The 15507-nt window shown below is 29.6% G+C and overlaps 1 protein-coding gene across 3 annotated transcripts in view; it reads left to right on the top strand.

Annotated features, from left to right (window-relative positions):
• Positions 1–15507, top strand: part of LOC124362111 (monocarboxylate transporter 6-like) — a 53851-nt gene that overhangs the window by 2078 nt on the left and 36266 nt on the right. For all 3 annotated transcript variants that reach the window (XM_046816309.1, XM_046816308.1, XM_046816307.1), the window contains exons 2-5: positions 2960–3007; positions 7958–8042; positions 14060–14192; positions 14735–14878. In XM_046816309.1, the coding sequence (XP_046672265.1) occupies positions 7965–8042; positions 14060–14192; positions 14735–14878 (355 nt within the window). In that variant the 5' untranslated portion in view covers positions 2960–3007; positions 7958–7964. The remainder of the gene's footprint in view (positions 1–2959; positions 3008–7957; positions 8043–14059; positions 14193–14734; positions 14879–15507) is intronic.

Genomic DNA, 15507 nt, shown 5'->3' with positions numbered 1-15507 from the left:
TTCAAGTGATTTATATAAATATTCTACAGATGACTGGGGATCGGTAAACGAATCATCTTGACTTTTATACATGGTAAAACATCTTCATCTGTCTTGTTTATTTCAGAAATCTTTCACATTTATAACATATTTTCATACCACTGGATATTTTCAAACCTAAAGGGCACATCCATTCTGTTATAGTTCTTAGGGATGTATATTTTTTGTGATTTTCTTCATTAAAAGGATTACAACATCTGGCAGAAATAAAAGTTCAGTTTTTTCTTATCCCATAGTTGCCTACTAAATTTGTTTGCATGCATTGCCGGTTTTAGCACTACTAGCGGCCTGGGCGAGATTTCTTCGGCGCCCCCTAACTGCAATTCAATTACATACAAAAAAAGGCTATCGGCTCCCCTTTTCGTCTGGCGCCCCTGGGCGGTCGCCCAACCACGCCCTACCCTAACGCTGCTCCTGTTTGCATGAAATAATGTTTTATGCAAAAACCCCCCTGACTATTTACCAATAACTATTTCAAAAAAGGACAAAAATATGAATACTCTTAATTTAAAGTGTCAGATGAATAAATTCAGAAATTAGATTTAACAAATACTGTATATTTATTTAATTCATAAATATAATTAACTATAATATAAACCACACACAAACACACTAACTAGTATCAAATAGTAGAGCACTCCCAAAACCTATAAGAATTATGACAGTAGATAGATCTGTACTATTTGAAGACTATCAGACAACTGAATACTGAAGTCATTGAGATTGGCTGGCTGGCTTAGTTTGGTTGATGCAGTTCCTACATGAAACAGGACAGACTTGTCACTTTTCAGGATCCAGCCTGTCTGTGAAATTGAATACACTCTTTTCAAGAATTACAAAAGGTAACATTGAAACTATATAGCCACAGCCATGCAGTGCTAAACTTGTACGTAAACTAGCTACATTGTTAAAATAATAATTTTACTAATACATTTTTCCCTAAAAGTTAATCTAAAAATTGAAGAATGTAACTGAATATGCAAATTTAAAGGTATCAAACAAATTATTTAATAAACATTATCTGGTTAAGGGAGATAATTATTTCATACGTAACTGATTATGCAACACATTGTCTTACCTAATGTACATAGCAATGGCAGTTTACACCAAACCACTGTGTACTCTGGTAACAAAATATTTTTTTTAACAAGAACCTATTTTCGTCCCATTCTGAAATTTTGTATGTATGTAGTCAGTTATAGTGTAAATAGCGTATATTTTTAAAAAAATCTAAGAAGATTATTTTTGGTTTTTCTAGAACCGTTTTAGGTGAACAAAAAATTTCAAAATGTATGAAACCTAGTCATGTGATACATTAAATTAAAGAGCATTTCAAATAGAAAAGAATGTAAAATCATTTGAGCACCTTAGCTTCAATAGTCTTAAGCTACATTACTTAGAAAATTTTAAGATATGACTAAAAACTGCCTTTTTTGTGAATTTTTAAAAGCTGTGTGGATCACTCAAAAACCAAAAGGTAGAGAAAAGTAAAATTTTGAATTTGAACTAGTCTTGGTAGATACAACTTCTATTAAAAAAAATTATCAAAATCTGAGAGGTCAAGGTTTAGACCAATTAGTTCATTTGACATTGAATGTCAAAGTCGAAGAAAGTAACCCAGTTATTACTTTTGTAAAACTTAAAAAAATTGTTGCCATAGGAAAAGTTGTTTGTAACATACACTTCTATAAGTATAATTTTTTTCTACCTATGTACTTTTTAGAAAAAAATTTGTTCATCCAATAGAAACCAAACTATCACAATTACGTACAAAATAGTGCAATACGAGGTTTTTGCATGTTTTGTGGATTTGAAGGTATATATTATTTAAAAGTACAAAAAAGTCCTTTTACTTAAATACTTATTCATAATTTGTGAGTTAATTATATTACAAAACATTTTGATATTGTAGATTTATTCACATAAATTTTATTGCCTGCAAGCTTGATATACTGGCAAAAAATGTATTTTTTTATGAAGACGGTTGACTGTCTGGACCAAATGATGTGGCTTACTACCCATGTAAGGGCAAAAAGCTCAGATGGCATGAACAGATTTTTGTCCATTTTCTGTCCACTTACAAATAATTGTAAATAGTGTTTTACATATATTGTGTATGAACTAGTCACATGTTGTGTGAAATATCTCAACGACGACAGCTTCCATTGGGCGGACTACTTTGTTTAACAAACCAGAAATTATGTTATTTGTTTTTAACGTAACTTATTTTTACTAACATTAATGTCTTCTAATAAGATTTTACCAACATTGACACAATTTTTTATGAGTAATCAATAAAAAATTTGTCAGAAATTTAGGTATGCAATGTTAAGCATTTTCAGCACAACATGTTAATAAACCTGTTTTATACAAATTTATCAACTAACTTATTATTTATATATTTATTATGAAAATAAAATATCAACATTTCTATATTTGTACTTTTAGAACTTCTAGAAAAAGATAATCTTTGGACAACCCTGTATTCATTTTTCCCTTAAGTCCTTACCACAGATGTAGGGTTCTTGATAGCTCTCCTCTCCTCTTCAATTTAGAATTTAAATAAATTGAGCACTGCATTTTTAACAAGATTCTCAATTCTGGCAGCGCTTCAAATCTTAGCAGTGATGCTGTTTAAAATCATCACAATAATCAAAAGTTTTGCTGTTTTATCCAACTGTTTAGGGTTCTTAAGTGAGGTGTCTAATAATAGTCTTAGAGTTAGCCTATGAACTGTGTTGACAGCTATTTTTACATGTGTATGACATCGTAATTGGGTCGCTTCTATCAGAGATAGCAGTTGATACAACATATTTTCAGAGATATGAGATCTTTACGTTGCTGAACATGTGTATGTTGCAACTTGAGAAGTGTGACCAGTTTGCGTGTTCTTATGTGACTTTGGCCTGTTTTGTTTCAGGAATTGTGTAAATTGAACTCTTCATAATTACATTGTGGATTTGAAGTGGTAAGTTTTCTGATTAAATTTATTTAGACACTCTTTAGAGCTCTGTTATATATTGAGCATTTTGAATTATAAAAATATTTTGCTGTTATTTTTTGTGAATATTTGGAAACATTATTTATTGGTACGGTAATGAATAAAAAATATGTCCTAATGTTTTATATTTAAATTCTAAAAGTTTTAAACACTATACAATTTTTAGAACTATCTTCCAAAACCTTTTAACTAAGAGAATTTACTATGAAGCAATGTGATATTTTTATATGCAAGACATGTGTTTGTTTTAAGAGTACGATTTTATCTAAGAACAATAGCTCTTGATATATATACTTTGCAGTTACAATGGCTTTGCACACAATTTCATGCTGAATAAGAGACACGTAATATACATATCTTTTTTAAGTGCCATACTGAACACACCTAGATTAGTATTAGTGATTGAAAGATGTTCCAATTTTCTCATCGATTTTGAAATAGTTGGAAGTTTAAAAGAGTATTGTTTTAGGGCACTGACGTTGGGTAGTTTTATGATCTTATTTGATTGTATAACTCCAACACTTCATATAAGTTACAGTTAGACAAGTGCTGATGAAGTTACAACATAAGAATTTAGCCCTATTATAATATTGATTAGGAAGTGGGCATATTTTAGGTACATATTATTTCATTGTTCAAGGTTAAGAGGTTTAGAGGTTAAACAAAATTGCTGCTGGCTGTTATTTCAGGTTTCAGGTTTTGCTCATGTAGGAATACTTTAGTTTGAATGTTATATATTTAATACCAATGTTATATATTTGCCTCATTGAAAATATATTCATAGGTAAGTTAGGTCTCAGAAGCCTGTTTCGGTCAAAAAGAATATACTTACAGCATTTGAAATCTACTTCCAGAATATAAGTTAGAATTAAAAATATTAACTTCTGGCTATGCCTTACTATTCCATAGACCAACAACATTGGTGCTAAATGTATGCTGTATGTCATTATATCCGGTTTTCGAGATACATTTGCAAACGAACTTACGTCAACACAGAACACAACAAGAACTTTTCGGACGGGCTTGATTTACTAATAATATTTATGATTAGTTTAATTCCATTGAAAAGACATGCTTGCTTGCTCTGCAAGCTACCCGGTTCACTGTCTTTATTTGTACCCTCAGTAAAAAGTATGTTTATCTGTAAACTTGATACAATACAGGGCTTGTTCTTGTTTTCCAATGTATGTTCGTTGTATCATCCTTTTTTTATGTTCAAAGAATTATATCAATGTTTGCATTCTTAATCAGTATCATACTCCTCATTAATGCAAAACGTAACCACTGCCTCCTCAATAGTTTTCTCTACCATGACAAAAATTGCACTTTGTGTCTGGTGCATTGCGTTATGCTTCTATTTGCAATGATCTAGGCCAACTGATCTAATCTTCTGAAGTTGTTGTTACGAAGCGAATGTTTTGTTGTATCATGCATTGCCCAGTCCCATTTTTATTCCTTTAGCTACCACAAGTATGCCATCCCTCATGCCGAAAGAAGCAAATTTTAAGTACGTTATGTGCACACAATAACAGTTGGTATTTGTTAAGTAAATGAAAATTTCTGTGACACCACATACGTCTTTCAACTTGATCAGCTGTGTAAATACAACCAATTCTACATACAAGTAACAGTTGAAATTTGTTATGCCAATAAATTAATCTGTGATACTGCTTACGTCTTTACGACTTGATGAACCATATAAATACTATGATTTTAAGCACTTTGAAAAAGTCAATTTGAAAAAAGTATAAAAATGTTTTACTACAAATAAGTTTTAGTTACTGTTACCCACTTCATAAATGTAACTGTACATGTAAACCCAGCTTCAGACTTTTTTTTACAATTCACCTCAAAAGATTTACAAGTTTAATCTGCAAGCAAACTTTAAACTTTTTAGAAATTAACAACAAATTAAATATCACACAACCAAAACAAAAGCTTCCTCAGAGTTTTATTCCGATATTGACAACATAAATGCTGGAGTCCCTCAGGGTTCCTTCCTGGGCCCACTTTTGTTCCTTGTCTTTGTTAACGACATTAATAAACATGCTCCCAGTGAGAAATTAATTGTTTATGCTGATGCCACAATTTTATAAATATGAATAGTTCTCTTTTTCTGTTAGAAAGTGACACATATATCTTGGTCAATCAGATTTTTAGTTATTTCCAAAATATTATTACCATAGTAAATCTAATCACATAATTGAAATAACAAGAACCAATATTTATAACTTTTTATTTTGTGAGGCCTTTCGATAGCAAGGCTATCTTTTTCAGACACATCACAAAAGTAAATGATAATGAATTAATTGCATATCATCCAAATTATTAATCGGATTTTTCATAATAAAAAATATATGCTCTGGAACATAAACTTTCATTCAATTGTTTATATCCAAAGGAAAATGTATGAAGAATCATTATTTTACAAAAAGGAGCAATTAGGTTTATAGAACAAGTATAAGAAATGTTTTCCTGTTCAAACAATTTTCGGGAAGTAAAATTTATTTCAATAAAATGTTTGTCTATAAATACAAACACCAGACTTTATATTATATACTATGCACACTAATTTGTAAAATTTAGTTACTCTGTTTCCGAATAATTATAACATAGTACTAATTGCAATTTTGACCAATTACAAACTGAGATTTTATGCAAATATCATAGCAGAAGCAGGGTAATACATTCTTATATTTGGTTTCTTAAACACTACAATATATATTATGTATTAGTTAAATTCTCAGTAATACATGACAGTTTTACAAAAATATAAAAAACAGCTAACATTATGCAACAGTACAGAACAAAATACCTCCAACCTGAAAATCAAAGAACACAATTTCCAAACAGATGATAATTCTTGTAAAACAATGACTGCAGTTCAAATTTGTACCAATGAGTAAAGTTTGCATTTAAAGTGACTAATAGAAATGTTAAATATTTTAGGGATTGTCCAAACAGTAGTGTGATAGCATATTTGACCATTAGCTCTGTCCCTATCAGTATCAGACCCTTCTGTTATCTTGCTTGTGTTATCTTATATTGCTTAGGCTTTGTCCTCATCTTGTTCTGCTCAGTCTGTTGTCATCCAATCAGAGGTATGTATCACAAACCTTGTACCTCAACTTTGTATTTCTCTAAGATATACAGATCAAACTTTGGATTAAACATTATATAAAAAAAGAAAACCACTGTTTCATGCTGTTTCGTTTTACTATCATAGTGTGCTGTTTGTCATATTAAAGTTATATTTGATTATTATGTCTGTTATTTTGCATGTTACATAACTGACAAGGCATTATAAGAAGAATTTGGGAACATCCAGTTTAGTTCTTTGGTCATAAGTTGCAGTTTCTCTTATTGTATAGTTTATGTTCAGAGTTATATGTAAAAGCATGTGTATGTTGGTGTGTATGCCAGATACTTTCATTATTTTATTTAATCCCTATAGGTTCATATAAAAGTTTCATCTACTCTCTAAAAAAAAGTGTAAGTACTTTGAAATACCCTTTTTGCTTCACTGTCGTTAAAAAACTAGTTTTTTATAGTTTAAAATAAAAATTAAATAACATTCAGTCTCTAAATCATATATTGTTGATTAAATTGATTTGTAGTAATACAATTTTAATTTCAGTCACATATAGAAAAGAAGAGATGAATTCATTCAGAATAGATAATTCGTGATGAAACAAAGTAAATTTTACATTACACTATCATACAGCACGGCCCTTTTAAGCAACCATTGAGAGTTCAAATAAGGGTTTTAGCTTAATATAATATACCAAATTTATTGTTAGTTGAGTCTGAAAACAGCCTCAAAATGCAGTATCAGAGCATTAAAATTAAAAAAAATAAAAGGAAATCCAGTTTACTAAGTTGGTGTTTGTTTTAATATCGTGAAATTCAATGGTTTGTTTACTTACTTAGTTTTAAAACATTACTTCTAGGTCTATAACATATTGTACGGAAAACTATTATAGAAGCAGTTGTTCTAAGACTGGTGTGGTGTGGATTTGATTAGAGTAATCCACACAGTTGGCCTTTGTGTGATATCAGTCTAATCACACCCTTTATCCTCTCAGAATTGCAACTTGTTTAAATTACGGTTTTAACTATGATTACTTTTAACATATTAATGTTGTCAAATGATCGTTAAATATTTAAATAGACACTGTAATACTCACACCAAAGTATCGAAATTTTCCCATGGAGCTTCTCAAATAACCTAAACTTTTACTCCTAGTATTTGTTCATATAGACGTATATCTTCAGTTCTTATGGAGTCCAAAAGGGTAAGATATTGAAACCATTACTTTTTCTTTGTTATTTGAAACATCTTGGATTTTTAATAAGCAGTCATAATAGTACAACTGTGTTGCCATCCTAGATAGTTAAATATTAGAGTAACTTAATAGTTAATACATTTTTGTATGAACCCTGAAAATGGCCTATAAACTGTAGAAATCTATGTGTTATGGATCTAGATTTCTACATGTTAAAAGATAAAGTGTTTTTGAATGGCTATCGGTGATATGAATCAATATTTTGAAAAAAGACGTAAACAGAGGCCATTTTGAGTCATTTTGTAATATAAAGAAATTGAATAAATTTGCTATGAGGATTCCCATATTACATCATTTACTATCTTAAGGTCACTGTAAAGTCTTATTCCTACGTAACAGATTTATTAGTCTTCAGTTAAATAAACACAGATAATTCATCCATTGTATTTGTGACTATCTCAGGTTTTTGGTAAAATACATATAACCACAATTCACCACTATTGAATTATCCAATTTTTTTTATTTTAAATTTGATACTGATTTCCCAACACTAATCCACTGTTAATTCTACAAAAAATTCTGAATTTCAATAATCTCGTTTGTAATAAATGTGATAATGCTTGTGTTCCAGAAGCGAGATGGTGGGGGGAGTGAAGCTCGTGGCCCCGGACGGGGGCTGGGGCTGGATGGTAGTGCTGGGGATGTCCATCAATAACGTGAGTTTTTTTAAATTTTAAGTTTATTTTAACATGTTATATAAATAAAGTAAGGATTATCAACTGAAAACAAAGATTTCAGTAATATAACTAGGACTTGGCTTTTGAGGGATGAATCAGAATGAAGAGCATACCACACAGGGGATATTGAATAAATTTGGAAAAGTATAAACTGAAGTAAATTGAATAGACCTAAATCAAAGTAAAAAAATTGTACTGCCACATTTCCAACGAGTTGAATTGCTGTTATACATATTTTTAGGACTTACGAGGAGATTCTATCCCACCCATTCACCTTAGTTACGTTGTTGAAAGATTTTACTTCTTGAATAAGAAACTTGATTGCCCAATTTTTAAACCTTTTTTAAGTAACTAATTAATACTACGATAAAAGTCAAAGGTATTACTATGATAGTTCTTTTCATGTATATTATCCATCAAGCGAGTATCTTCAGGAGAAACAGAGACACGTGTTTTGAGCTACAGTACAGACAAAGAAAAATATTTCAGTGGTTTTACTTAGGCTCTAGAAATTTAATTTTAATGCCCACAATGAAGGTAAATCACCTCTAATTGTTTAAAACCCTGGATTTTCTCTTTTCTGAACTTTTACGTAATATACTTAATGTTTCGCTTAAATAATACACATTGTATTGTTTACCACCTACTCATAATCATATTTCAGCTTATGAATTAATTCAATTTAGACAATATTTTCTGTTAAATTATAATTCAAAAGTTTTAAAATGTTTGAGATGACAGTCATGTCAAAACATTACTGAGTTAAATCTGACTGTTATCTGTGTCTTCTCCATCACCCGTGCTATCAGTGGCTCGGTGGCTCGGCCTGTTTACTGCGGTGATAGCGCAGTTTTGTTAGGCATTCTATACCACACTACTTGTGTACCTCATCATTGTATTAGTTAATCACACCTCTACCAAGTACTTTGTGTATGAGACGTTTCCACCAGTAATATACATTATCTTTTGAGCTGATGTTAAAACATTTAAATTAAGTGTAAGAGAGAACATCATTGCCCTAACTTCTCCTACGATTATGCCAAGTTTCATTTCAATTCTAACTCTCTATTGTGACATAGTATACACTAACAGCTCATGGATTTTCTAATGCTTCTTTTCTTTTAACTTTTGCAATGTACAAATGTTATAACAATGTTGTGCATTGTGTGTCTTAATAATTTTTTACTCTCTCTTTCACACTTACTCTAAAGTGTATTAAAAAACAAATAAACAAATCTTTCTATAAATAAATAGATATAATGAGCTGTTTTTAAAAATATGGAAGTGTTAATTCTTTTATAAAAATTGGAAACTATTATTTAATCTATATAAATGGTAGTTCATTAAAGTTAATCTGTAAATAATCATTTATAACAACACATAGAGACAAGAGATAACAATGACGTACACAACAACACTGTTTCAGCCATCAACTAATGCATCACTCGTGGGGAAGCAAAAGATTAAATAAATCTAACAAAATCCAATATTGTTGTTAATGACAAGGTTGATTCTGTTTTCTTGTAACAATATGTAATTATTTCAATTTGAATGTATTTATTCCTTCAAGAGTTGCAGTACATAAATGGAATGTATATCAGTCAATGCCACTGTTCAATTTCGGATATACGACTACTGTCAGCTTGAGGCTATGAAAGATTAACCCTCGCAAGCGCTACTATCGCACTGTGCGATATGTTTCAACCACTTTAAAGTGCTACTATCACACTGTGCAATATGTTCGTTTTTGTTAAATTGCCGTAAAACGGTTTATTTAATTATTCCGTAATTTTCATAGTACAATGTTGGAGAGATTTCTCTGCGCACTGGCTCTATTTTGTAAGCTTTTGAGTAGAATGAAAAATAACAGTCAGCTGTTGCCGCTCTCGCTCTCGCCGCGCTGTTCTTTGTTGTAGTTTTCGTTTAGGTTAGTTATCGTACGGCCGCGACGTATTGTTTTGATTTGTGTTATTATTCACTGTGTGATAGATTCTTGCTTCTTGTGTGTGTATTTTCTATTTTATTATGAGTTGCTACAGTGCCTTAGAGCACTTCAGGAGGCCTGTAGGGGTAGGCAGAAGAAAGAGGGTAGCGCAGCAATCAGAATCTGACTCTGACTAACTTTCTTTAGCAAATGTAAATATGTATATATACATATGTATATAAACAAAAGGACCATAATAAGATTTTTTTACTATTCATAATTATTATAACAGACATTTAGCTTTTGTGAAGTTATATGTACATCCAAACCAATATTTTCGAGAAGTGTTTACTTTGAATGTGTCCATTGTGCAAATTTTGGTGTTCGGAACGTTTTTTTAGTTTTTATATTTTGTGTGTGTAGTTTTTGTTCAAAAGGTTTTGAAGTGACATTTTTCTTGTTCAAAATGAAATTTGAAACAATTTGTATATTCTGAAATATTTATAACCATGTTTTAAAACGCATTTACAACATCACCATCTAAAAAAAAAACAAAACAAAAAAAATATCTACTATTCATCAAGACTTTTTTTAGAGAAAAGTGGCAATTGTTTTGAATTATATTTATTTCCTAAAGCATGTTTTTCTGAAAAGAATTATATATAACACATGATCTTTGAATGTATATTTGTATCTAAAAAGTGGCCTTTACAAAACCATGTATTTTGCTTCAAAACAGCCCAGCACTTTAAAGTGATTTAATTACCATATGGAGGGTTAAGAAAAAAACATTAAATTAGAGGAATAATCAGGAAAAATGGTAAAAATGAATATTTGTCTAAATAATAACAGTATCAACTCTGTAGGTTGTAAATAAACATTTATCAATTTTTAATTATGATTAATTGAGCAGTGTGTTTTAAGCATGTCTATTAATATCAGTTATTTGAAATATAATACTCTGGTTTCAAGTTTCAAACAATCTTTATCCATTCAATATTTTACTTGGAATTACATAGCTGAGTAAAATATAGCTTTATGTCATAGATACATAAAACATTTCCGATTTGAACCAAAGGTTTGAAACTATTTGTCCTGTATATAAAGTGTTATTCTTTAAGAAAATATTCTTCAATAGAGTACAAAGGCACTAAAACCAAAATTAAAAAGAAAGCTTTTGATTTTTTTTTTAATTTGCATAAGATTTGGAACCAAATTTGTAAATTCACTTCTATAATAATCATAGGTGTAGGTAAGTTCTGTCGAGGAGTAACTTTTTATTTTGTCACATTAAAAATGTTTTGTGTGTGTGTGTGTTTTTAATTGAAAACTAAATAGAAACTTACAATTTTTACATTATTTTCTTAATTTTTGCAAATCAGGTATTTTTGGATTAAATAATATCTTAATAATAATTAATGGCCATTTAACCAGTTGCAGTAAACTAGATAATGGGTTCTACAAATAATCTCTGTGGGTTTGAATCCCAGAGAAAACATTTTATTAATTAACAGTTTATTTGAGTAGTCAGGAATATCTTCCTTTAGTTTCTTATAGGACTGTTGATGTAATAAAAATTGCTCATAAAAGTAAAATAAAACATAATAAACTAACTAATAATAATTTTTAATTCTTGTACAATTTTGAGCACATTTTCATTTTTAAAAGAACTTTGGATTTTAAAATGTTGATTTTGTTTTTTCTATAAATGTTTTTGGATTAAAAAAACTTTGATACATGGGCCCATTAAAAAAAACTTCAACAATTAATTGGATACACATATATTCTACACAAACCCTGTCACATAATCAGAATTATCAGTTATAAAATGTGTGTTACACTCTGGAATTTGATTGTTCATTTTATCTTGAGAGGTCAAGATACTTAAGTATGGCATGTGATCAGTCTCTCCGCTCAGCTCTCTAGATCTATCTCTGCCTCTCTGACACAGGACCCTTGAGTGTTTACTGGTTATTTTTACACTGGCGGATTGCCATTTTGTTGCAGTAAAAACTGTCGATCTTTTACAATGCTATAAATATTTTCACTGTTTCAAGAGTTTATGTTCACACTTGTATTGAATACTTTTTCATTGTTTATTAGTAAAATTCTATTGGAATTTTTATTAATTGCTGTATGATTTTTGATGTTTTCCCTGTTAGTATTTTGAATTCTTAAAAATCGCATCATGATCTTGAAGTGTCAGAAAATAAGTGTATTTACTATTGTTTTTCCTGTAGGTATAAAAATTCCTAAAAAATGCAGTAGATAAAACTATGGTAGTGTAAATCTTAGTATTTACTATGATACACACTCGTTCTCAAGCAGTGTCTCCAAAACATTCTTCGGTTAGATTGGTTTTGTATCTCAAGAATCGCTACAATTTGAATTGTCATTTACAATTACTAAAGTATTTTCAAGTGTAACTTTTACTTCAAGTAAACGTTTATAATTCTATCATTTTATCAGCTGCACATTGCAATTCTACTATCAATTCTAACAATTCTATTTGATCAAAACTATTATATATCATACATCATTGTAAATGTTATTAAATTCTCTATAAAATGGTGGCATTTTAAAAATTATTAAGTTTATAAGTTAAACTAAATCTAAATTAATACTTATTTGTAAATAAAATTTTAGTTTGTATAGTTAAATAATTAAAATAAAACTACATGTCTTGGTACAAGAACTATAAAAACAACCTACATTAAAAAAGGTACTTGTTACTTGCAGTTCAGTTAATTTATATAGGTAAAAGTTTGATCTAGATCTTGTTAATATGACTGGATGTCTGAGAGGCAGTGTCAGACAATAGTAGGTTTTCAGAGCAAGAGATTTGGGTCTAATGAAGCCTCAAGATTTAGGTACATTCTCATCTGTTATTTAACATCTGATCAGTGTGTAGTCATGTCGAATTGTTCCCTCGGTTAGGTTCCCTAAGTTGATACCTTTTTTTAGGCTTTGTTCATTTTAGGTTCTAAGGAGACAACATAGAACACTACATCAAAAGGGTTGAAGATGTTCTCTAAAAGTGTTAAGAATGATTTTAAAACAAATATAATAAGGTTTTAAAAGTTAGGACAGTTAGGTTTCAAGATTTTAAATTAATATCTGTTTCAAAACCCTTGGATAGTTGGGATATTTGCATAACTGAACATATGAATTAAAATTTACACATTTTTATAACAAGCATTTTTGTATATTTTCACTTACTATGTTAAAATTTTGCCATTCATTTTATTCTACTTATTCAAAGAACATCTAATATTATTCTACTTCCTCCTAGATAGTTGCTTTACAATTGATATCAATTGCCTCAATTAATTAATGGTTAGTTAATTAATTGAAGTTTTGTCATTATTTAACAAGGCTGTGATAAGAAGTAACTACAGTATCAGAAATATAGCTTTGACCTAAAAGTAAACGGGTCGTAATTCATAATTCAATCGTTTTATCAGCTGCACATTGCATTTCTGTTATCTTTTTAGATATTTATATACAGCAATAATTTTTATGTGTATAAAAACTTTGAATACGTACAAGATTGTTAATTAGTTGAATTATATTACTGCTGCATTCAATTATTTTATTTTATTAAACATAAAATAATTGTGTATAGATATACCCATACTATTCTGTACATTAATGATAATCACGAAAACAGGTTGTTGTCTAAAACGTAATAAGTAATTATAATTGAGGAGTCTAAAACCTGCAATGCATGGTTAACAATAATTGTTCTTAGTCATGAAAACGTGATTGTAAAAAATGTATTGAGTTTTAGCATTTGAGTTAAGTGACATAATTTGTAAAAGTAACGTAAATAATGTTTGCTATTGTAACTAGTAAGCAAATTATTGAGCAGATTTATTGACAGTTAAAATGTAACTATATTATTATTTTTATAAAGATTGGCTAAATAAAGTACATTGAACATTAGGAATTCACATTCAATATTTTCAAGATTTAGCTCTGGGTTTAATACTATGAATGTTATATTTAGACACAATTTGTATTCTTGCTTCTTCTACTGCTTAATTAGTCGGATAATGTTTGTTCTGTACAGTTAATAACCATCCCGATCCTGCAGAACTTTGGCCTGCTGTTCAGAGATGTTTTCAGGTTGAAAGCTCTTGATATGTCCGTACGAGAAGCCAGCATTATTATTAATACCAATTCTGCCTTCGGTTATGTTCTTGGTAAGAGAAATTGTCAAGTTTTATTAAGATATTGATTATCTAAGTATAAAAAAAATTAAAAATGATATACTAGGCAATGAAAATATGCAGTATTTAGATTCTACAGACAGATTGCTTCCATATCATTTATTTTTATAAGCTAAAACTGGCCTTTATCGTCTTAAAATTTTCATAAATGAGAAAACTTTCAGTTGCACAGTTTGCAGTGCTATAAAAAATTGCTCAAAATGTGAGAAAATCAAAGTATGTTGAATAAAACTACTTTCGTGGTCTAAGTTGAACGTCACATCAGTTATTCTCAGTCTGTGTTATTTTGTTTCTATCCAATAGTCTGTGAGTCTATAAAATTTCCATAAATATGATTTTCCATTTGTATTTTTAGTGAAACACTTTTTAAAGTTGTTAAAGAGTGTTTTTGTATTAAATGTTTATTTGATTGAATTTAAAGTTGCACTGTAAGTTTAATTTATTTACTCATGTGTTATTTTTTGTTGGTATTATAATTTGTACAATCACTACAATTTGATTCTCTAACGCTGCAGGTGTTTTGAACGGGCCTATTCTACGCACACTGGGCTTCAGGAAGGTGGCAATCTCTGGGGGTCTGATGATGTTTGTGGGCCTCTTTGTCACCAGTTTTGCCAACAACTTTGCTCTCTTCTTTGTTTTCTATGGACTAATCAATTGTAAGTCTTTAAAAATATGGGTTAATCTAGAAAAGTTGTTAGTTATTGTAATTGATATGTGTTTGAGTACCTTAAAGTTGGTTGTGCATTTTATTATTTTCTTTGGTAATTTTATTCATGAGAATAAAGAGAATAGAGATAATTTTTACGACTAGATGCATTTACGCTATTTGTATATGTAATATATAGCATTAGATTAATTTAAGATATAGTCAGTTTGATTCTCAGTAGCAACTTTCCACACAACCTTAGTATATTTAGTCAAAACATTTTAAACACAAAAATCTATAGGTCTTTTTAGTTTTTATCGTATGAAAAGTATTAATGAATTCTATATAAGCCGAAGACTATTTGACAAAAGTAATCATCAGAATAAGTTGATCCCAGAAGTGTAGTGTAAAGAATAAATTAGTGTGAAAATTATGATCTTGTCAGTCATGCTTTTACCAACAATAAAGTTAAATAAGTTTAAGGAAATCAAATTAAATATACTTTTTAACAACATGCAGGAATTTGGCTTATGTATTTTTTCTCTCGTGAAAACTTTAAAACATTGCGTTTTGTGCAAAATCTTGTTTTAACTCTTTGTGTGACATAAATGGTTTTTGTAATTTTGCTTTAACGCCATG

The sequence above is a fragment of the Homalodisca vitripennis genome, chromosome 5 (assembly GCF_021130785.1).
Source record: "Homalodisca vitripennis isolate AUS2020 chromosome 5, UT_GWSS_2.1, whole genome shotgun sequence".
Lineage (NCBI taxonomy): Eukaryota > Metazoa > Arthropoda > Insecta > Hemiptera > Cicadellidae > Homalodisca > Homalodisca vitripennis.
Note: the sequence above shows the minus strand (reverse complement) of the source record. Positions and strands in the feature narration are given on the sequence as shown.